Genomic DNA, 21,231 nt, shown 5'->3' on the forward strand with positions numbered 1-21,231 from the left:
GAAAGTAAGAATTATTAACTTAATTTCACTTACATCACTCATTATCAGATATCGGAATAGGTAAATTGATTTTATGTACTTGCATCATGAATTACCATAGAACGCATAACATGGATAAGCCGGGTATTTTCCGGGATTCCATTTCAGTACTTACACTTACAGTAAACTACATTGTCCGCGGGTAACATAGGACTAAAATTTACGTGAATGAAGTCGGGGGAAAACAGCTACCACTAATATATTCTTCATCCCACTTGCAAAAATTCCGGAAAAAATCTTAATAATTTACAAATCCCGCAATCCCGGAGGCATGTCCATATTAATATATACGTTTCAGTTCATTGACCCCAATTCAATCTACCTATTCCGATCTCTGCTCATTATACACCCCGAGCCGATGCCGGGAGTAGAATGAGATCGATACGAATGGTGTTGGTGTGAGCTCGAGCCTGACCTGCAGCCGCTTGGCGCCCTGCTGCGCCACGGCGGCCGACACGGTGGCGAGCTGCGCCACGCGGTGCGCGAAGTCCAGCACCCACTGCTGCACCGTGCAGCCGCGCGCCACCGCGTAGCGCCGCCACGAGCCCGGCAGCATGCCGCGCACCAGCGCGCCCACCATGGCGCGGGTCTCGTTCGTCTGCTTCATTGAGCCCTGCGGACAACAATAACGGGGTTACTCCCATGTGATTGCGATTCAAATTGAAATTGCATCTCTCCTTGATTCATCAAATTTAATCAATTTTTTACACTATATCCCAAGCTAGTTAGTTGACTCGTCTTGACACCAATTTTCAGATTCCATATTAGGTTTTCTGATCGGGTATCATTAAATTTGAATTTGATTCCGATTAAAATTTTATTCAAACAACCACTACAAAAATTGTGCATTTGACAACAAAGCTTCTAAAATATTTTCTTTTGAATATTTCGTACGTAAATAGAGCACTTAAGTTTTTGAATTTGAATTCCTGATCTACAAACCAAATACTTGTGACCTTTATCAAGGTGCGTTTGTCTACATTTTCTTATTCCGATACACGTACACATACAAAAAATTCGAGTTATACTGCAGTACCTGGCAGATGGCGATAACATTGGTGAGGTCGTGCAGAACTTGCTGCAGTAGAGCCGCGCCGGCCGCCACTTCGCGCTCGAAGAACCGGTACAGCGGGTCCTTGATGTTCTCCACCGTGCGACGCAGTGTCTATACAAATATCAATATTATACATATTTAAATTTTCAATATTATCAATATTATAAATTATATACATTTACAAAAGAAAGCTTAGCTTAGTCTTTCTTTTTAATCGTTTTATGGTTTTGAACTGACTCAAAAACTATTGAATAAACTCCTAAGAAAGTAGTTTTGACTTTTTTCGTTGGTTTCAACGATTCAATTATGCAAATGACTGATTTTCGTAAATCTATACCTATTTTTCATAACAACGTAGGTGCCTCGTAAACGTGTTATACAAATATTCGTAAAAAATAAATGTAAAAATTACCGGCAACTCCTTGGGCAGCAGCTCTAGCCAGGTGGTAGCCGTCTGGTGCAGAGTCTTCATCCACGCCGGTCTTCCATCGCCTTCCACTACCATTGCCACTGTATAAATTATGTTAAAATTAATTTTGTGGTTTTACTATATTTTATTTTGTGCTTTTAAATTAACCAAGAGAAATATATATACAAATATTTGACAACAGATAGTTGAAATTTTTGATTTGGGGGAATACAAAAAAATCTTTCCCTTGGGCTTCTTGTAAATTCTTTCCTTGTTTAAATTTGTCTTTCAGCAAAATCCGTTTCTAGTGTCAATACAGATACGTAGAATTTCTAACAAAATAGTACAAAGCATTATTTCAAGGACATTGTGAAATTCCCATAGGGGCGAAGTCCCGGGGAAAAATTAGTGAAGTAAAGCATACTTGGATCATCCTGTGTGGCCGCGTTATAGGCGAGTTCCTCTTCATCTTCGAGCTGCTGCATCTTGAGCAACTTGGACACCAGGTCGCTGCCTTGCGTCGTCAGTAGCACCTGGTCACATACAACTCATGTAAACAAATGCACAATCAAAGCGTAAGATGTTCCCATTATGAACAGCCATCGAGTTTATTATTTATTTATTAAGTATTATTATTTATTTTATTAAATCCACCTATTGTACATTTTACGTGCATAAAGTTTAAATAAAAATATATACGTCCTTTCAAACTTAGTAACGGGAGCTGGTCTTTCCAATATTCGACAATGTTAACAATGATTATAATAACGTTTTACATGATAGTAATGACGGGTTAAAAAAATCTAAAGAAAAACAGCTGGCACAGACATGAACGTGAATAAAAGCCCTGACAATAAAATAAAATTTATCCAAGACCGTAAACACGTCAAATTGATTGATGTTTTTCCTTCTAAATATTGTAAAGATAAGTCACCTTCTCAGCGTTGTTGGGCAGGCCCAGCCAAGACGGCGTCTGCCTGTCGGAGAGCTCCTCGATCCACTTGAGGAAGTGGTCGCGCCGGTTGCCGTCCGGCATCGTGATGTGGCGCTGGTTGCCTGTCGCCTGCCGCCAAACATCAACATTACATTTGTATAGGTCGATTACATCTATTATATATACATGTTTGCTCTGTCTTCCCCGTAAGAGATTATAATATATTGAAATCTTTAATGATAGCTCTGTTGCAAAGTATTATGATACTTCGAAATCAGGGTATAATATTTTTATTGTCATTTTTACGTCTTTAACGGAGTAGACAGATTGCTTAACCCAAACGCCAAGTTTAGTCCAAAAACAATGTGCAAATATTTCTGTAAAATTAGTGATGGTATTATACCGCTTGTGTCATCGTTGCATTTTAAGAATATCTCTAGATTTGATCAAGCTTTATCACTATTGCGACACAAGTTACAACAAAAGAGCGACACTCACGCCGTCCACATTGGCGACCAGCGCGAAGTCAGCCTCGAAGGAGCGCGGCGTGAACAGCTTGCAGAGGAAGGAGTGTAACAATCTCTGGTCGAACAAGTTGTCGATCTTGCCGCCGTAGATGCATTGAGACAGGAGAGTCACGAGGGCCTCCCACGGGACCTTCTCCGGAGGCAGGTTGGTGCGACCCTGGATAACAAAGTGGCAGTTAATGTTTGTACGATAAATGGATTGTACAATTCAGGGACCACAGTTTAAAAAGATAAATGCAACCTCATTTGTTTAATAATAATGGCTGGCAATAGACACTAAATAGATGTAAAAAAAAATATGAAAAATTAGAATTGTATTTGAGTGCATAATTATTATGATAATGCTTAATCGAGCTGATTTTAGATCATAGTATAAAATTAAATGTAATAAATTAAATGAATTGCATATAGTTCAAATTACAGTGTAAGTTACGTAAGTCTAAAGTCCATTTGTTATTTGTTTTACACAAAAGGATCCCATATTTCAGTAGTGCAATGAACATGGATATAGCTCGTTATATTTTTTTTCTTTCTATTGTAGATAAGATATAAAGAGTCAATTTGGGGTTAGAAATATTAATGTTACAATTTATTAAAAAAAAAAAAATGTTATAAGAACTCACCATAGCAGTGGCGTCGATCCAAGTGTCCAGCGTGTCGCAGGCGACGCGCAGGTCGGACTCGTTGAACTCGTAGTATTTCGCCCAGCCCAGCGGCACGTACCGAAGGCGTTCTTGTACGATACCTGTAAATTGTATATAGATATGAAGATGATATTTGGGCATTTAATATTCAACAGTTATCTTTGTACCGCAAGTCACATGAGGCACATGGATTTGGTTTGGTTTATCGAGGATGGCTGTGTGCTACAATTTATCGACCTAAAATCCGACTGATAATTGTAGCCAAGGTTAATATTAAGCGTGAAACTATAACTAAATCATTAGAAAAACTTTTTGTTATGCTGAAATAATTATGTATGTATACAAAAGCATTTTTTAGTGATAGTGTTGTTCAAAAAGTACATACCATGGAACCAAGCGAGTAAGAAGTATAATCTCGCACGCTCGGAAGGAGGTTTCATCATCCGCGCTGCCGGAACCTGGTAACGAAGATATGAGATATTTAATAATTTTCATTTATTGCAAGGTAAGAACAAAAAAATCAGTCATAGAAGTGCTATTTTACGAAGGAATAAAACTTAGGATTTTTTATTTCTTTTAACACAACACAGGGAGTTTTAGGAGTGCGTAAAAGGCAGTAAGATGTCATTCCATAGGTATCGCTTGGAAATTATGACGAAGATTGACTATTTTAATGACTGTAAAAGGTCTTGGGGCTGATCTCCGTCGTCAGGAACAAGGGGGAGCTGTGAGGAGACACAGACACACAGACAGACAGACAGACCGTGGCGAAGGTCCGCAGCAGGTTGGCGCGGATGCCGGGCGGCGGCTCGAACACCAGCACGCGGCCGGCGCGCAGCAGGTTGACGGGCAGCTTGGGGCTGATCTCCGTCGTCAGGAACAAGGGGGAGCTGTGAGGAGACACAGACACACAGACAGACAGACAGACCGTGGCGAAGGTCCGCAGCAGGTTGGCGCGGATGCCGGGCGGCGGCTCGAACACCAGCACGCGGCCGGCGCGCAGCAGGTTGACGGGCAGCTTGGGGCTGATCTCCGTCGTCAGGAACAAGGGGGAGCTGTGAGGAGACACAGACACACAGACAGACAGACAGACCGTGGCGAAGGTCCGCAGCAGGTTGGCGCGGATGCCGGGCGGCGGCTCGAACACCAGCACGCGGCCGGCGCGCAGCAGGTTGACGGGCAGCTTGGGGCTGATCTCCGTCGTCAGGAACAAGGGGGAGCTGTGAGGAGACACAGACACACAGACAGACAGACAGACCGTGGCGAAGGTCCGCAGCAGGTTGGCGCGGATGCCGGGCGGCGGCTCGAACACCAGCACGCGGCCGGCGCGCAGCAGGTTGACGGGCAGCTTGGGGCTGATCTCCGTCGTCAGGAACAAGGGGGAGCTGTGAGGAGACACAGACACACAGACAGACAGACAGACCGTGGCGAAGGTCCGCAGCAGGTTGGCGCGGATGCCGGGCGGCGGCTCGAACACCAGCACGCGGCCGGCGCGCAGCAGGTTGACGGGCAGCTTGGGGCTGATCTCCGTCGTCAGGAACAAGCGGAAGCTGGGGTGCGGCGACAGCGAGTGCAGCTTCTTCTCCAGCTGCACGAGCCACACTGGCGCTAGGTGCACGTTCTTCAACATCACCCACCTGAAAAAAACAAGCACTAGTTTACAAATCGTTGTATTATATACAGAGAATAAACTATGATGAGAGAACTATTTTGAGCCAATGTGAAACTATGGCCTTTCAGTCTTTTCAAGATTTTCTGTCTTCCCGGCAAGGGATAAAGACGTGATGATATGTATGTATGTTAAAAAGTGGCAGGTGTTTCCCTCCAAGTCACGAAATTGACTCACCGTCCAGTTTTACACGCCGTATTGATTGCTCTCTCAGCCTGGTTGAAGCCTTCGGCTGAACCAATGGCGATGCTTGACAAAGGCTTGTTCAGGTCCGTAGCCATGTCATCCACGCGGCCTGAAACAGGTTTACAAAATTGGATCATCCCAGATATATTATACTCCCCTTGAAATATAATGTTTATCTCGGATATTTAATATACTTATTAGAATTTCATTAAAAAAAAAAACATTTTTAATAACCTGTTTCTCATAGAGAAGAAAAACCTCATTGAAATGGACGTCGCTTTTAACAAAAGAGAAATCGTAATTTGTTTACAACAAAATTCCGTAACTAAATACAAATCGTCCTCACCGCTAGCATCATATCCGGGCACAGAGCAGAGCAGCGCGGGCGTGGTAGCATTGAGTTGATGCTCTGTGATGGAGGTGAGGTCTAACTCCGTCTCCGCCTTGGCCATGAAGGAGCTGCCGAGAACCGCCGTCACTAGCTGTGTGGCCGCGGCTATCACGCGGTCGGGGCGGAATGCCTGCGTGACGAAATAGTACATTCATTTATTTACACATTAAAATATACAACATATCAATACGCGAGTTTATTACTGTACAGTATATGTGCATGTTAACTCCCCAGCACTTCGATTTGTCGTTGTCATCACTGTGTTCCAAAAAAATGAGAGCCGCTCACGTTTTGTTAGGAACGGTTAACGCATCGTTTGTAGCGAGGTGTGGCAATTATAAATGACGACGAAAAATGTTTCGAAGCAAAGGTATTTGCAACACTACATCTACAATTAGGCATCGTTTGGGTACAGCTGGCTTCATTCCGCAGCAGTTTAAAAGTAACTTCTCCTTTTCCACCCTGGGTTCCGAGGAAGCAAACGAAACGCAGAGTGTATTAAAGGCGAATTGTTAGTATATAGTGGATCACCTGTATGAGCAGCAGGCGGTACATGGCGTGCGTGTGCGGCGGCGGCGGCTGCGCGGGCTCGCTGTCCCACAGCGTGGGCACGCACTGCTCGGGCGCCGCCTGCGCCAGCCACGCGCCCAGCTCCGGCAGCGACGCCGCCTTCGCCAGCAGGTTGCGGAACGCCGGCAGTCTGCAATCATAACTCAATACATTACAAATGTTGCTTGCTAAAATATTAAAAAACGGTATATAAAACAGTGAGATGAGTAACTATTAATAATATGTTTCTGTCTGAGTTGAGAAAGGTTAATAAAACAGCTAAGAATAAAGAACAGGTTTAAAAAAAATAAAAAAAAGGTAACATTAATCATGATCCAATTAAATTGGGTGCTCCTGTAAAGGTTGCAGAAGACAGCACATCCCGGGCCCCTCTCCACAGATGTTCCAAGAGGGAGAAGATAACAAGAAGAGATGTAGAAAGGCACCTGTTGGCCAGCCTGGCGGCCGCGTCCCGCTGCTGCGGCGTGAGCTGGTCGGGCGCGTGCGCGGGCGCCGCGTAGCCGTCCTTGCCGGCCAGGAACACGCCGAACGAGCGCTCCAGCGTGTCCTCCGCGCCCGCGCCCTTCAGCTGGATGCGGCACAGCAGCAGCGCGAACGTCAGCCGGTCCGTGTGCAGCATGCCGCGCGCCACGCGCTCGTACACCGCCTGGATTCCTCACTCGTTATATTACTTGTCAGGTTATCATTTTAAAAGACATTAAGGTTAAATAGTAAACGGATTTCTAAATCCAAAATTGTTAACCTAACAAAAGATATACTAGGGGAGGTAAAAACATATTCTTCATAGCTTTTTAACGAAATTACCGTAGCTAGATTACTACAGACGGGTATAAAGATGAACATTACAAAACAATAACGCCATTGAGCAGTAGACACACAAACAGTGTTACATGTGTCGAGAAACAATAACATTAGCATTATGAAACAACTCACAGTAAACAGTTCCTCAGTGATGGTCTTTAACCTGGCCGTGTAGTCAGTTACGCCATTGAGCAGCGGACACACCAACACAGTGCTGAATATGTCGAGGAACATCTTCAGAGAGTACTGGTACAGGAAGTGCACTTGGTTCAGCGACTCCATTGTGAAGTAGATGCTGCTGCAAGCCTGCATAATTGTGTGAATATTTTTGTTGAAAAAAGATATAATTAAAATGACAGATTTTAACATTGACTGCTATGGTGAATAAAATTAAAATATTATTTTCTAATGGTATGGGTTACTTTTTAAACCATTGTTTATCCCACTTACTTGTGAAAGCGGCAAGTATTGTTGGCTAACGGTTTCAATCTCAGCTATGACTTTGTCGGTTTCCTCCACCTAAAAATAAATTATAAAGATAATTTCATTTGCTCTTAATACTGTTTATACATAATAGAAAATCGGGAGTGGTACAGAAATTTTATATGCTTAAAATTGAATTAAAGATTTTCTGAAATTTTGAATTTTACTCAATAATATTACCTTCTGTCCAATATCATCAGCCTCTTTCTTAAGGGTTTCCAGGGTCGCAATGACAGAATCATCGTCCAAGATCTTGCCTTTTGCGTCGTTGAGCGCTTGCAAGAGGGACTTTTCCAATTGCCGCAAACGAAGATGGAATTCACCTTAAATATAATTTTGATTAATTGTGCATCGTAAGCAACATACTTGTTTATCAATGATAAGTTATCATCAACAAAATACAAAATGGGATATGTGTCTGTTGTAAAAGTAATTTCTTCATCTGACCTCCGAATTATCCGAAAACAATTTCTGGTAAAACTCATGAGTTTTATAGTACAAACAAGGTAATAAAAAGATTCATAATGTTCCGAAAAATTAATAATGAAGAAAGTCACTGAACGCAGGCGGGCCCGCAGGGGTCATTGCAGGGGTTTATTTTGAAGCGTGATTGAGTTGATGATGACAATTTCTATAAACTTAACCGAATACTGTAGTGTACAAATTTATCATAGACTCTTGACACGACGCCGAGAATAAGAACAGGATAACAATATTTAATTCCATTTTATTCAAAGGTAAACATAAAAATAGTGTTACCTTGCAGCTTGAGTAAGTCGGATCGCTTCGTATCGATGTCCGGCCTCTCCGCCTTGAGCACGCGGTGCAAGCACTGCGACTGCAGCGACGAGCGCGTCACCGTGAAGTTGACGAACGTCACGCGGGAGCACATGTCCGGGGGGAACTCCACTGTTGGGTCCCTAGGCACATACATTAATATTGTTATATCTATCCCTTAAAAATGCCTACTTATTAAATTCGATGATCAAAGTGACCCTGGCGAACTAATGAGAATGATTGATAAAGTAAACATAGGCAGTAGCCATAATGCTTTGTAAGGCCGCGTTTAGCTGGATGGCTTAGTGACGGAATTAAGATGCAAACAGTGATAGAATGCTACCCACTTCATTACTAGGCTGTCGCCTAAAACAAAGACCAACTTTCAATTTCAAATTTTCAATTTCTATCAAATATGATAAACGTGAAAATTCAAATAAATAGCAATATTGTCGAAGTAATGACTTACAACAAAAGGAATTGAATTCAGTACCTAGTGCTAAGGAATATGACGAAGGACGGACTGAGATCAATGTCTTGGTCTCCCAGCGTGATGAGCACGCGGCCTCCCGTGCGCCGCAACTCACGATTCAGCACTGGATTCAGGATCGGGTCGTAATTTTCGACGTCCTATTTATTGAAAAAAAAAAAAACTGTTTAAAGTCTGAACGCACTCGCAAATATAAAGGAACTGATTGAGTCGTATTTCGTGTCGCAGCGAAGTAATGTAGATTACTTAGTATTAGGTCTATTTGCGTTGGCTCACATTATATTTAAAATGAATAAACGGCTTCATTAAAGCTCAGGCCACAAAGAATAGTAGCTGAGGGTGCAAGAAGGCACACGCCAAGATGAAACTAAAACCTGACTTAAAATCCAAGATCTACTTGACCTCGATCCAGGAACATGGCCAAAAGGCGCACCCCGGTCTCCAGAGAGTTGAAGATGTTTCAGGAAATAACGCTAGGCAGGCAACTTATAAAAATGATTCAATACCTGTAAAACTGATATCAACACTAACCTGTACAAGCAAGGGGTTTCCGAACCGCAGCGCAGACTCCAGGTTCTTCCTGAAGGAGTCGTCCAAGAAGGAAGTCTTGGTGATCTTGCGCTCCTTGAACTCTCGCATGATGAACTCCGTGGCCTGGCCCGACGGGTCGATGATCAGCGGGTAGCGGTTGAAGCGCTGCAATACAAAGTATATATTTTAATGTTATTTATCATGGTATTTTGAATTTTATCCTTTGTTATTCCATTGTGGTCTGGTAGCACAGCTAGGGGAGTGTAGCCTTAGTAATGAGTGGAGGTGGGATAGTAATCTGATAGAATAAAAAACGTAGTTTTATAACTTCTCTTACTAACTTTATCTCTTTAGGGATAAAGGCGAGATAGTGAGATATATATGTATACCTTAAGCATGATAGCATTCTCCACGCACAACTCGTCGGTAGGCAGAGCATTGGCCTGCCAGCGCAGTCTCTCGTCGGGGTTACTGAGGTACTCCGTGCGAGCGATGTCTGCACGGTACTTTATGTTCGCTGCGGCGAGGTGCGATGTCCACGTCGTGAATAGGTTTTGACGGTACTGTAATTAAATTATCAATGAGTTTCGAAAATCTTTACGATTTAGTTGACGAACAAATTGTGAATGTTCTCTTATGAGAGAACGCTCGTTATATTCGAAATTATCAGAAAGGAGTAAGTAATGTAAGTATGTGAACCCCAATCAACAGTAAACTGTGATCGCGGCAAAACGTCTATCTCACTATAATACTCTCTGCCTACGTCCTAAGGCAAACAGACATGATAGAATATATTTTATAAATTAAACATCTGAAAAAAAATTGATAATCTTTGCTTATACTTAGAAAATTTATACTCACGTGCTGATCAAAGTACCCTCCGTAAGCGATAAAGGCGGCGGACAACAAAACGTCGCCTACTATGGTGCTCATTTGCGAACGGAACGTCTCCGAACTGGACTCCCAGCGTTCACGCTCGATCACAAGGCTCTTCAGCAAGGCTATGGAGCGATCCACCTGGATATAAACAGTCGTACGGTATAAATCATGTATGAAGTGAATTTAGTCTCTTTAGCAAGTGGATAATATGTTTTGCATCAAAAATATGTGGACAGTATTGAGTCTTTTGGAAGTTCAAATAATTGAAAGGTTTTTTTTTTTAAATTTTGGACACAGTTTAGTTTCTTTAGATCAGTCCAATCGCTTGTTACATAATATTTTATGCTAAACTGAGATTGCATCTATCCAAATTATGACCTTTACGTGGTAGAAAGCAAGCTTCAACCTTCTACTACAATTGGTTTTGGTACTAATATTTTGCATATTTTGATAAACGGAATCCTAAATAAAGTAATGGTATAACAGTGGCATACACTAACCTTAGCCTGTACATTTTCCAAGTCAGTCTTGATAGCCTGTGCTTGACTGATGAGCTGCGCGTATTCCTCCTTGTAAGACGCGATGGATTTTTCTAGTTGGGCAATAAGTTCTCTTACTTCATCGCCAGCCTTTACGTTGCTTTGGGCCTGGTCTTCCAGTGCTTTTAGCTCGTTGCGTAGAGGCTCCACGCGTTTCAACATGTCGGCGTATTCGATCTAGATATTAACAATTACAGATTAATGTACAATGTATAGTCGACCAAATTATACCACCTGAGATACAAAGATGCATACTTTCATATGTGGCCATAATTAATGGAATGACAGTTACGATTGTTTAAAGCAAAGGACTACAATCATATAGATTGAACTTATTGGGAGAAACATGTTATTGGGGCTGATATTATTTTTCCTTGCGTGATAATATTGATTTACTTTTATTATAACAAACTATTAGGTACTGAACTCACCTGAGCGATAGCCCATTTGACCATAGGACCGCAAGCCATACTAGCCCTGTTTACTTTCTCGAAGTTGTAATCAGGGTTGCTAAGGTACCGCGTCTTCATCTTCTCTCGTACATCGTCACTGGCAGACACACAAATGATTAAAAGGAGTTCTAACTTTGAACATTTAATATTAACGTGCTTTACGTGCAATGCCAATAAACCCAACTTTTAATTTCGACGTAAATCTTTACCCGTGAAAATTTTATCGGTGACATGCAGTAAACCCCAATCCTCGACTTAATGTTTTTTTGGACATCACTTACCACACATAGCAAAAATAATAATAATGTCCATCCAATGTCTCTCGCTGTTTGATAGGAAGACACATTAGATAGCAAAAATAAAACAAAAAAAAATTGTCAAAATAAACAAGCTTATTGTTCACTGTTGATGGTGACTTGATTGTTTTAATAGACGAATGTTATTTATTGGCAAATACATTCATGCGTCCGACGTTTAAATAAATGGGAGTAGACTTCTATATTTCATTCGGTTAATATATTAATGTAATATTTTTTTGAAATTCAAATGCCGAAAGTAGACAACAATTAAATAACGACAAAATATTTAAACCTGTAGAAATATGAAATGAAATAATTTCTATTGATCCGCCATATTAGTGTTTTATTGGCTAAATTCAAGTCATACTCCAAAAACTACGTAAATTAGTAAGCCATCACCAAAATGCCATTTCCCGATCAGAGTTAAAACGTGCAAAGAAACTCGACTATAATGCAATAAGCATGCTTCAAGCGTATTCAGGCTTCAGATGCAACCATCAATGCCATGCGCTTCCACCAAAAAGAGGGAGGGGTATTGAGGTGGGGCGTGGGTGGGAGTGAATCATTGCTCACGTTATGTCCTCAGTGGAGAAGTTGGAGACGATACTGTTGATGAAGTTTTCCCGCATGATGACGGCTCGGATGGCCTTCCAGTCCGTGGCGTTTTCACCGAGCAGGAGGCAGATGGATTCCAAGGCAACCTTGACGATGGCTGGCGGGTTGCCCATAGACCTCACTTCCACTAGGTGCTGTTTCTTTATAGACTTCACCGCTGTATATTTAAATGTCGAGTCCGGTCGGCGAGCGGCGTGTCCGTCACCAGCACGAAGCGTGAGCGAGATAGTAAAAAGGAGAGAAACAAAAAAGGCGTTTAGCGTCGTGTCTCATGCGCTAGCATTGTTGTACGATTAACATTGTAATTAGATCACTGTAAGGAGATGGACCGAGACGTGTGTCGCTATGTTACGCTTTTCTTTAACATGATCCCGATTCAACATATTGTATTACTACGTGGTACAGAGAAGATGTGAGATCGAAACCTAAAACTAATAGAAGTCCCTTTAGAATCGAAGAAAAGCGAAGCAAAGCTAAGGACACAATAATCTACGGCCCAGAGTCGATATTTGAAAATGTCAACGGAAACACGATAAGGCAAATGTTAAAACGTTTGTTAATGTTTCACGACGATGCTTAGTTTGTTAGTCACGATTACTATTAGTGTGCCTTACATAGATGCCATTTTTTAAATAAGTACATACAATACAGTGATCACAGTTTTTTTTCTATAATATTAATAACAACAGTCACATGATGCAAGCGAGCTTAGCTTATGTACATAATGATAATTATTTAGTAACAAATATGTATTAAATTTTATGAATTATTTTTTCTTTAATATTCTTGCAATAGTCCAAAATGTGACTATTAATAATATTAAACGTACAATCCATAGCAAAATGGCTGAAAAACGTAAAGAACTACTAAGTAAGGTAATACAATTCAATTAACAAACATTCGATGCAAAAGTTATAAAGTACAGTAGATTATGTTTTTGCCAATAAATACAATGTAGCTATCTAATATGTTTAACTATCTTAAACAGACACTCTAGATACAATAACAATAAAGAAATATTAAACTTTTCCAATTTCAACAATTATCAAATAATGTGTAGATAGCAGGTCACGATATTTTGATGTTTCAAAATGGGTTATTCGTACTTGACTCTGTGATCGTTTTGTCAATGTACGGCATGTTCGTACAAGGCAAAACATAGTACAAAATTTTCAAAGTCAAATAAAATAAAATGTTTATTTACTAAGAATTTCGTAATTGGTAAAATTCAAAAGATTTTTATAATCCCGCGAAACGACATGAGATTCACGAGCGACAACCATTGCTACGAATCATTGCGGGAAAAGTTAATTTACCCTAAAAATGGAATTTGCATTCAATAATACAGTGACGTGCTATCCGTTACAGAAAATGGAAACTAACGTGATATTCTCAGTCTCAAAGTTAACTATAGTGGATATGAAGTTGTCCTTCATGACGACGGAGCGGATGCCTTTCCAGGAATCTCCCTTCTCGCCCAAGAGAGTGCAGATCGACTCCAGCGCCATCTTCACCACCGACGGAGGATTGGCCATTGAACGCACTTCCACCAACTGCTGCTTCTTGATCGACCGCACGGCTAAATCGTATCTTCATGTTTAATACTAAGTGGCAAGAAGCCTATTTTTCGGTTTCATTAACTGTTTTTGTTTTTGAGACAATTATTGGTAAAGATTGACCAGAAATATAGGAGACGATTGGCAATAATTACTTATAACAAATAGTAAGATAACTAGACGATATTATTTATACAAGTCAGTCTAGTTTATGGCTGCTTTTTTCCTGTACATCTTCTAAAATAGGAAGGTTAATATAGTGCATAGAAGGACAATAGTACACAATTGATTAATCACCGTACTGTACTATTCACTCCATATGACATAACTATTTGGTGTTGCTATATGAAACGCGAAACTAGCGCCCTCATTGACAGGTCTGCAATATTTCTGGTCAAGCTTTATATCATAGCTATATTCATATCAAGTCAAGCTACAGTGCTAAATTATACAATTAACAAGTCATTTAACACATTCACATAAAACTGTAACATTGCGTTTAATTCTTTCTACCATACTGATTACATATCAATAAACTTAAAAGTATTTATTGAAATATACATACATAATTTGTTGGCATCGTTTTGTGACTTTGCAAACTAACTACAGAAGTTAAGCAAATCGTCTGTAAACTTGGAAACACGTAACATGCGATGATATTTCTTATTTTTTTAAGTACTGGAGCTAATAATGTGTAATTGAGGGAAAGTTGATCTTAATCAAGACTGATCTTTCAGTAAAAGAAAGGTTGAAGATATGGTCTAACTACAATACAAATGGAAATGAAAACCAAACCGTTTTGCGCCTCGATGACAGCCGGTTCTACTTGTGCTAAATCAGCCATTACGTCTCTTCGTTTCGCTTCGATCTCCTTTGTTTGTTTTTCCAGTGCAACCTATTTTAAAACACGAAATAAAAACATTTAGAAATAATGTAATTTCAGAACCACCTTGCAAGAAATTATGATAATTATGAAGGCAAATAATGAAACCTGAATCTCCTGGCTCTCGACTTTCTTCTTCTCAGCCTCCTGTTGATCTTTCACCATTTGACGCAATTTAGCGTTAGCCGCTTCGTTCTTGGCTTGCAGTTCCTGCAATCATAATTTATACGTCACTCTTTTAATTATGAGTAAAATGTGACTTTTGAGTATATCGCGTCAATAAAGATGTTTATTTCAACGTTTTCTTCCGTCTTTGTAAAGCGACTCAGCCATTGGGTTTTCTGTACTACTAAGTGGATCTTAAAGATAGTAGGTAGTTCTTTGATGGCTAGCGGTAACCTTATAGTTTAACGAAATACTTGAAACTGAGCGTCACATGTATTTAATTTCACCTTTGCCGCTTATGTTGTCATCTAAATCTGGCAGTGATTTGCATTCAACTGATTTGTATTGTATGAAGAGCCTACGCTGTGATGTCTTAAAAAAATCGGCCCACTTTCAAGTACAGTTATCACTCTTATGTGTGTACCTGTGACTTGACAGCGAGACTCTTTTGCATCTCCTCAACTTGCTCCACGGTCTCCGCGATCTTGCCGAGACCCACGTTCAGGTGAAGTTGTTGTTCTTCGAGGTCAGCACGCTTCTCCGCGTACAGTTTCACCATTTGTTGGATGAAGTCCAGGTAGTGTCTGCAGAAAAAATATTTTTTAAACAATTTAGTAATACGATTCCGACAGCATGATAGAAAAGGGTTTGCAATATTTTAATTGACGGCCTCTGTGGCGCAGCGGTAGTACGCTTGTCTGTGTGTATACCGGAGGTCCCGGGTTCGAATCCCGGCCAGGGCATGATGAGAAATGAACTTTCTCTGATTGGCCTGGGTCTTGGATGTTTATCTATATAAGTTTTTAATATAAAATATAGTATCGTTGAGTTAGCATCTCGTAACACAAGTCTCGAACTTACATCGAGGCTAACTCAATCAGTGTAATTTGTCCCGTATATATTTATTTATTTATAATGTTTTGTGATAGGCAAAGAGAGATAGCACGCTAATATTTACAATTCTAAATGCTTCAAGGCTTTACACTCCAAAACCTTATTTTCAACGCTGAGTAACTCTATTATGGCTATGGAAAACGAGGGAACGAGAACGAGTGAACGGACTCCTAACAATGTTACCTGGGTGTGATAGCCATAGTCCGATTGGCCCTCTTCGCCAGACGAGCGTTCGCTCTATGCAATGTCTGATGCACATAGACGCAGGCGTTGACTACCGCCTCGCGGTGGTGCGGGCGGGCGGACACGTGGCCGCACGCCGCCGGGAACTCTTCCGGTGGCACGTAATCAGCGCAGTCTAGGTCCATGCGGCTCGTGAATTCTTTGCCCACCTGAGAGAAGAATATAGAATTTGCATGTTAAGGAATAATAACAATATTGATAGGGAATATCTTCTTTTTAAAATTGAGAGACAGAAACAGAAAGTGAAGTGGACTGTTGGCGACTCACTTGGAAGAGCGCGCCATCGCTCCAGTCGCCGAACCAGTTGAGCACGCAGCGGTTGAAGAGGGCGGGGGAAGTGGCCGCGCGGTCCTTCAGCCCTTCCGACGACGGGTTCATGGTGAACACCACGTGAAGGTTGCGCATCACTTGACCGGTGAACCTGAGGTAACAATTATTTCATGAATTTATAATAGTCACGTAAAATGGGGCAAGACGAAGGCTAATTTCATAGGTTAATTGTAGTTATGTATGTTATTATAAAAAAAGGTCTCCTTAGCAAGATATGTTGAAAAGTATAATGCTGTAAACCTTAAAACTCAAAATACGATCAAACATTTTTCTATAGTCTTTTATTATCTTTTATGTCCTGGTGTGGTTCACAAACCTTCTTGCGTTTATATGTGTATGTAAAAAATGATTGTGTGAATAAGAAAAAAAGTTGAAAAAAAGACATAATTGTCCAAACTAGCATGGACTCGAAATACTTCATGAGTAATTCCAAAATAAATATACTTCTTTGACTTACCATTTGTAAAGTTCGTCATTAGAGTCCAGCATAAGCCCTTCTCTTTGTGCGCCCTCTTTGCACTGAGTCATGAGAGCGGCAAACTCGTCACCTTCGAATAATCCGGGCACCTGAAAAAAAAAAAACAAAGAAATTCTATGTTACATATACAGTCTACATTTTAATAACTTTACATTCATAATTTGTTGTCATCGTATTACTTCAGCTTTTATAAGACATTATCAGGACTGACTCCTGTGATGTCAATACGATTTATTATTAGTTCTGGGAACACGTTCACGTGTGTTAATTTTAAATTGACAACATCAGTTTACCTCTCCATTGGCAAGAAGAGTGTTCATTCTCTCCAAGAAGCCGCTGTCGAGCACGTTGGACTCGTCCAGGATGAAGGCCACCTTCTCATCACGACAGCCTGCGCGTCTCAGTACAGATCGGAGGTCTTCGTCGAAGTCAGCTCCAGTGTATTTATTGTGCACCTAGACGAAAAGTTGTTTAATATATCAATTCTGCAAATGGCGTGTATAATTCAAGGCAAGAGAGCGAGGTATAGTAAGACACCTATATTTACTACTATAAATAATACAACCTAAATTACCTGTGTAATTTCATCACTATGTATCGTAAATCAGGCGCATCGTGTCGGCTCGCAAATTTATTATGATGCGTTCATAATACATTTACGCAACCTTTTACACTACAAAAATATAATGTTACTCTGCATACCTGTTGCCATACTAGATTTAAATAGCAAGACTTTAATTTTTCACATCCTTATATCATTGTAAAATTGTCAAGATAAAGCTGTACCTTGATCTGGAAGATGCTCAATCCGTTCATCCAGGCCACGAAGCGACTGAGCGTGGTCTTGCCTGCGCCGGACACCCCGATGAGGAGCAGGTGGCCTTGAGGCTGGCGGAAGATGCGGTCGATACGGAGCACGTGGTCCAATACTTCGTCGAACAAGACCAGGGGCACGTCTAGCTCTTCTTCGTAGAACACCTGTGAAAAAAAAAAAAAAATTAAAGGAACTATCTGCAGTAGATTTTGTATTTCGTAGTTCAAAGATAAATCTTAACACCTTATAATAAAATTACAGTAGCTATTCGATTCTGGTGGCGTTTAGGCACGATTGGACTCATCTTCGTGATTATTGACACTAAGAGCATTGCAATCTGAATTGAAAAGCCTGAAAGTATCAACTTTAAATTATTTTGAACACAAAAAATATTAAGAAAGCTTACCTTTAGACGAGCCTTCACGTATTCGCGAAGCTGGTCTCTTTCCACGGGAATATAGTCTTTGCTCAACCAGTTGCTGTACAGAATCGGGCGACCGAGAGCTTGTTCTCTGTTGATACCTGCAAATAACAATACCGTTGTTATCTAACTCCTGTATTGGAGTTAGAGACTGTTTACCAACGGTCGTTTGGTCTACGAACACTGACATCACAATTTTTCGTTCCCGGGCATTCAACCCACATGACAACTTATTGCCGATAGAATGTAGTTCGTAGGCCTAACGATCGCTGGAGAACACCAGGCTTACAGTATTTCATAAAGATAAATAATAATTTTATTTCCTTCAATATTAAATACCTGGGAAGAACATCATCGCGACGTTGTCAATATTCTCGTCGGTCCATTGTCTCTCCGAGTCTTCAACCAGTCTGTCTTGGAAGAGACGCAGGGCTTCATGCGCCCACAAACGAACTAGGCCTTCGACAGACAAGTTATCAAGTGGCCTGTAGAGAAATGAAAACGTTATTCAAATCGTAATCTGGCTGCATTGATTCAGGTAGAATGTATCCTATTCTAATCAAAACAAATAAAAATCTTAATCAGGTAAGTTTCTAGTTCTTCTTCCTCATGGCTTTAGTCCCGGTTACATCTTCACCACTGTAGGGAGGAGTTCGGGTTACGTCTTCGTCCATGATCCTGGATCATGATGAATGAAGCGACTCATTTAGGTTTCGAAAAGCGAAGGTAGGCTATTCATTAAAATTCAACTTATCTTTAATGTGAAAAACATTTGGAAAGTAATGCGTTTTCTTTAGAGGTCATCATATCGATTCCAAACAATTTGTGGACATTCTCTAAGTGAGTATACAACATACTCGCAGTAAAGAGTAGGAGGCCAGGTACAGTCACACCGTCACTTTAGTGAGGGAATCCATTAATATTCACCGGCAAACCAATGGGTTGTTTCCAGTATATAAGTACTCACCGTATAGCCTCGCATATACCGCGCACCCATCTGGTCATCTCTCTGGGCGAGTACACATAGTGTGGCTGCATGTCCTGGGTGAATCGTTCCTGGGACGCCAGGTACAGTTTGACCATGGCCTGGGTGAGGGGTTCCGCGTAACCGCGTAGAGCGGGTTGCATGCGAAGCATGGCGCGGGTGAATGTGCCGTAAATCTGTTAAGGGAGATTTTAATTTCGTAATGGTTGAAAATGTCTTATTAGCTTTAAACGTGTTCTATGATTGTGTTTCAAAAAACAAAGACATTCTCTATTCATAATTGTTTTTTACATAATTATAACAAACGCATACTATATAATACAATGATTTAACTTTGTGGCAAACTATTTATATACCAAAATATTCGGGAGTACGATTCTCATACACTACTGAAACGCAGTCGACGCTAGTAAAATACACCTTTCAAAGCATATTTATATTTAAATGTAATAAATTTACCTGTTCCAATGAGGTCTCTCCAGGGTAATCGACGTAGATAACCGGGACATGTCTCAGCAGGCGGTGTGACAGAGGCTTTCTGCCGGGATCAGTGGGCGGGTTACACGCTCCCACGAATTGGATACGTTCTAGGTGGACCCACGAGTGATCTAATGATTTAAAAATTATGTTTCTGTTAGTCACCGGGACAGTAGACCTCGCGTTAATGTTCAGGCGTCTGCAGAGTAACATGACCCACTGTTTTTATAAAACAAAACTATAGAGGAGTCAAGTATCTCAGCAGGCGTCTGCCCCAACTGCGAATATGTTCTTGAACAGATTTTAAGCATGTTCCATAAGTTGTACATGAACTATTTCACTTGATTTGTAGAGTACCTAAGTAAATTTTGTAGATTAAATTTTTTTATCAAAATCACATCACCCACGCTTTAAAATGTCGAGTCATAAAAAAGAATACAATAACAATATTTTTTTCATCCAATTCGAATTCTAAAGATCGTTTCACTTAACTGCATAGACGAATATGACTGAAACGCAATCAACTAATAAAATTTAATTAGGTTTAAAAGCACAGTGTGAACTCACCACTAGCCCTGTAGAATCCTTTATGCTCAAGCAGTTGCCTCAAGAAGGATATGACACGTTGTGTCCCGTATTGGTCCATGTCCGGCAAGTTGATTTCGTCGCAGAACAGCACCAACCATTTTCCCAGCTTTAAAAGCATAAATAGTTAGTATCTATGTCTAAATGTTTAAAATGCATTGAAATATACGAGTATCTCTCATATGTCATGCTGTTTGTGTGAAGATAGAATTAAACTATCTCCCTCATTTTTACGTATTCCTGCCTGCATTCTTCACTGCTATGCTTCGCGGCCCGGGCTGCAATCAGACTTCTGTTACCGACATATCTCTGTGTCCCGTCTTCGACATGCTTAGGGAAAAGTTTATTGGCATTGTGCATAATGTTTAACGACTTGATGCCAGAATTCAGCCGGCCCTTTTTAGCTGGGCCCGGCAAGGGTGGCATAGCCAGATATTTGCAGTGTAATACAGTAGTATATATAGTCTGCAGGATTCCCAAAGACGGGGGCCGTACCAGCCTAATTAAGGATACACTTATATCGTCTTATACATGGTACAAACCTGAACCGGAGCCAAGACGACTCCGTTGGGTGTCTTCCTGTACTCGCAGTAGTGGTCGAAGGTCTTGAGAAGTAGCTCGGGCGTGGTGGCGGAAGAGAAGTTCAGACCCACCACTTCCATGTCGGGTAACGCTCGGAGAGCCGAGAATAGAGTCATAGTCTTTCCGGAACCAGGCGGGCCGCAGAGAACTGAAGGGTTAATTCAATTATTAAAATAATGAATGAAGGTTTAGTTGGAATGACTACTAAAGGTTAAGTATTTGCGTTTTGCATATATAGGTACACCATTACATTCTTATTTATTGCAGATTTAAAGTTCAAGTGCAAGTCAATAAAATAAAATAGGACCACTCCATCTCGTTCCCATGGATGTCGTAACAGGCGACTAAGGGATAGGCTTATAAACTTGGGATTCTTCTTTTAGGCAATGGGCCAGCAACCTGTCACTATTTGAATCTCAATTCTATCATAAAGCCAAAAAGCTGAATGTGGCCTATCAGTCTTTTCAAGACTGTTGACTCTGTCTACCTACAAGGGATATAGACGTGATTATATGTATGTATGTTAAAG

The 21,231-nt window shown here is 40.8% G+C and overlaps 1 protein-coding gene across 3 annotated transcripts in view; it reads right to left on the bottom strand.

The window, feature by feature from the left end:
• LOC106129619 (dynein heavy chain, cytoplasmic) overlaps positions 1 to 21,231 on the bottom strand; it is a 49,065-nt gene that overhangs the window by 1,600 nt on the left and 26,234 nt on the right. For 2 of the 3 annotated variants that reach the window (XM_060948556.1, XM_060948554.1), the window contains 38 exons: positions 20,663 to 20,850; positions 20,103 to 20,229; positions 19,518 to 19,666; positions 19,041 to 19,234; positions 18,413 to 18,558; positions 18,059 to 18,174; positions 17,625 to 17,816; positions 17,132 to 17,293; positions 16,818 to 16,927; positions 16,298 to 16,451; positions 15,971 to 16,179; positions 15,318 to 15,477; positions 14,837 to 14,938; positions 14,641 to 14,740; positions 12,248 to 12,446; positions 11,355 to 11,472; positions 10,885 to 11,100; positions 10,367 to 10,522; positions 9,895 to 10,068; positions 9,506 to 9,670; positions 8,978 to 9,114; positions 8,467 to 8,627; positions 7,888 to 8,030; positions 7,675 to 7,743; positions 7,357 to 7,530; positions 6,849 to 7,069; positions 6,385 to 6,553; positions 5,809 to 5,983; positions 5,454 to 5,571; positions 4,371 to 5,244; positions 3,993 to 4,065; positions 3,587 to 3,708; positions 2,935 to 3,120; positions 2,437 to 2,565; positions 1,927 to 2,035; positions 1,506 to 1,603; positions 1,076 to 1,204; positions 455 to 652 (listed from right to left, as the gene is read on the bottom strand). In XM_060948556.1, the coding sequence (XP_060804539.1) occupies positions 455 to 652; positions 1,076 to 1,204; positions 1,506 to 1,603; positions 1,927 to 2,035; positions 2,437 to 2,565; positions 2,935 to 3,120; positions 3,587 to 3,708; positions 3,993 to 4,065; positions 4,371 to 5,244; positions 5,454 to 5,571; positions 5,809 to 5,983; positions 6,385 to 6,553; positions 6,849 to 7,069; positions 7,357 to 7,530; positions 7,675 to 7,743; positions 7,888 to 8,030; positions 8,467 to 8,627; positions 8,978 to 9,114; positions 9,506 to 9,670; positions 9,895 to 10,068; positions 10,367 to 10,522; positions 10,885 to 11,100; positions 11,355 to 11,472; positions 12,248 to 12,446; positions 14,641 to 14,740; positions 14,837 to 14,938; positions 15,318 to 15,477; positions 15,971 to 16,179; positions 16,298 to 16,451; positions 16,818 to 16,927; positions 17,132 to 17,293; positions 17,625 to 17,816; positions 18,059 to 18,174; positions 18,413 to 18,558; positions 19,041 to 19,234; positions 19,518 to 19,666; positions 20,103 to 20,229; positions 20,663 to 20,850 (6,422 nt within the window). Of the gene's footprint in view, positions 1 to 454; positions 653 to 1,075; positions 1,205 to 1,505; positions 1,604 to 1,926; positions 2,036 to 2,436; positions 2,566 to 2,934; positions 3,121 to 3,586; positions 3,709 to 3,992; positions 4,066 to 4,370; positions 5,245 to 5,453; positions 5,572 to 5,808; positions 5,984 to 6,384; positions 6,554 to 6,848; positions 7,070 to 7,356; positions 7,531 to 7,674; positions 7,744 to 7,887; positions 8,031 to 8,466; positions 8,628 to 8,977; positions 9,115 to 9,505; positions 9,671 to 9,894; positions 10,069 to 10,366; positions 10,523 to 10,884; positions 11,101 to 11,354; positions 11,473 to 12,247; positions 12,447 to 13,672; positions 13,869 to 14,640; positions 14,741 to 14,836; positions 14,939 to 15,317; positions 15,478 to 15,970; positions 16,180 to 16,297; positions 16,452 to 16,817; positions 16,928 to 17,131; positions 17,294 to 17,624; positions 17,817 to 18,058; positions 18,175 to 18,412; positions 18,559 to 19,040; positions 19,235 to 19,517; positions 19,667 to 20,102; positions 20,230 to 20,662; positions 20,851 to 21,231 lie in introns of all 3 variants that reach the window. The other variant, XM_060948555.1, reaches the window with a different exon arrangement.

This window comes from Amyelois transitella, chromosome 16 (genome assembly GCF_032362555.1).
Source record: "Amyelois transitella isolate CPQ chromosome 16, ilAmyTran1.1, whole genome shotgun sequence".
NCBI classification, from domain to species: Eukaryota; Metazoa; Arthropoda; class Insecta; order Lepidoptera; family Pyralidae; genus Amyelois; species Amyelois transitella.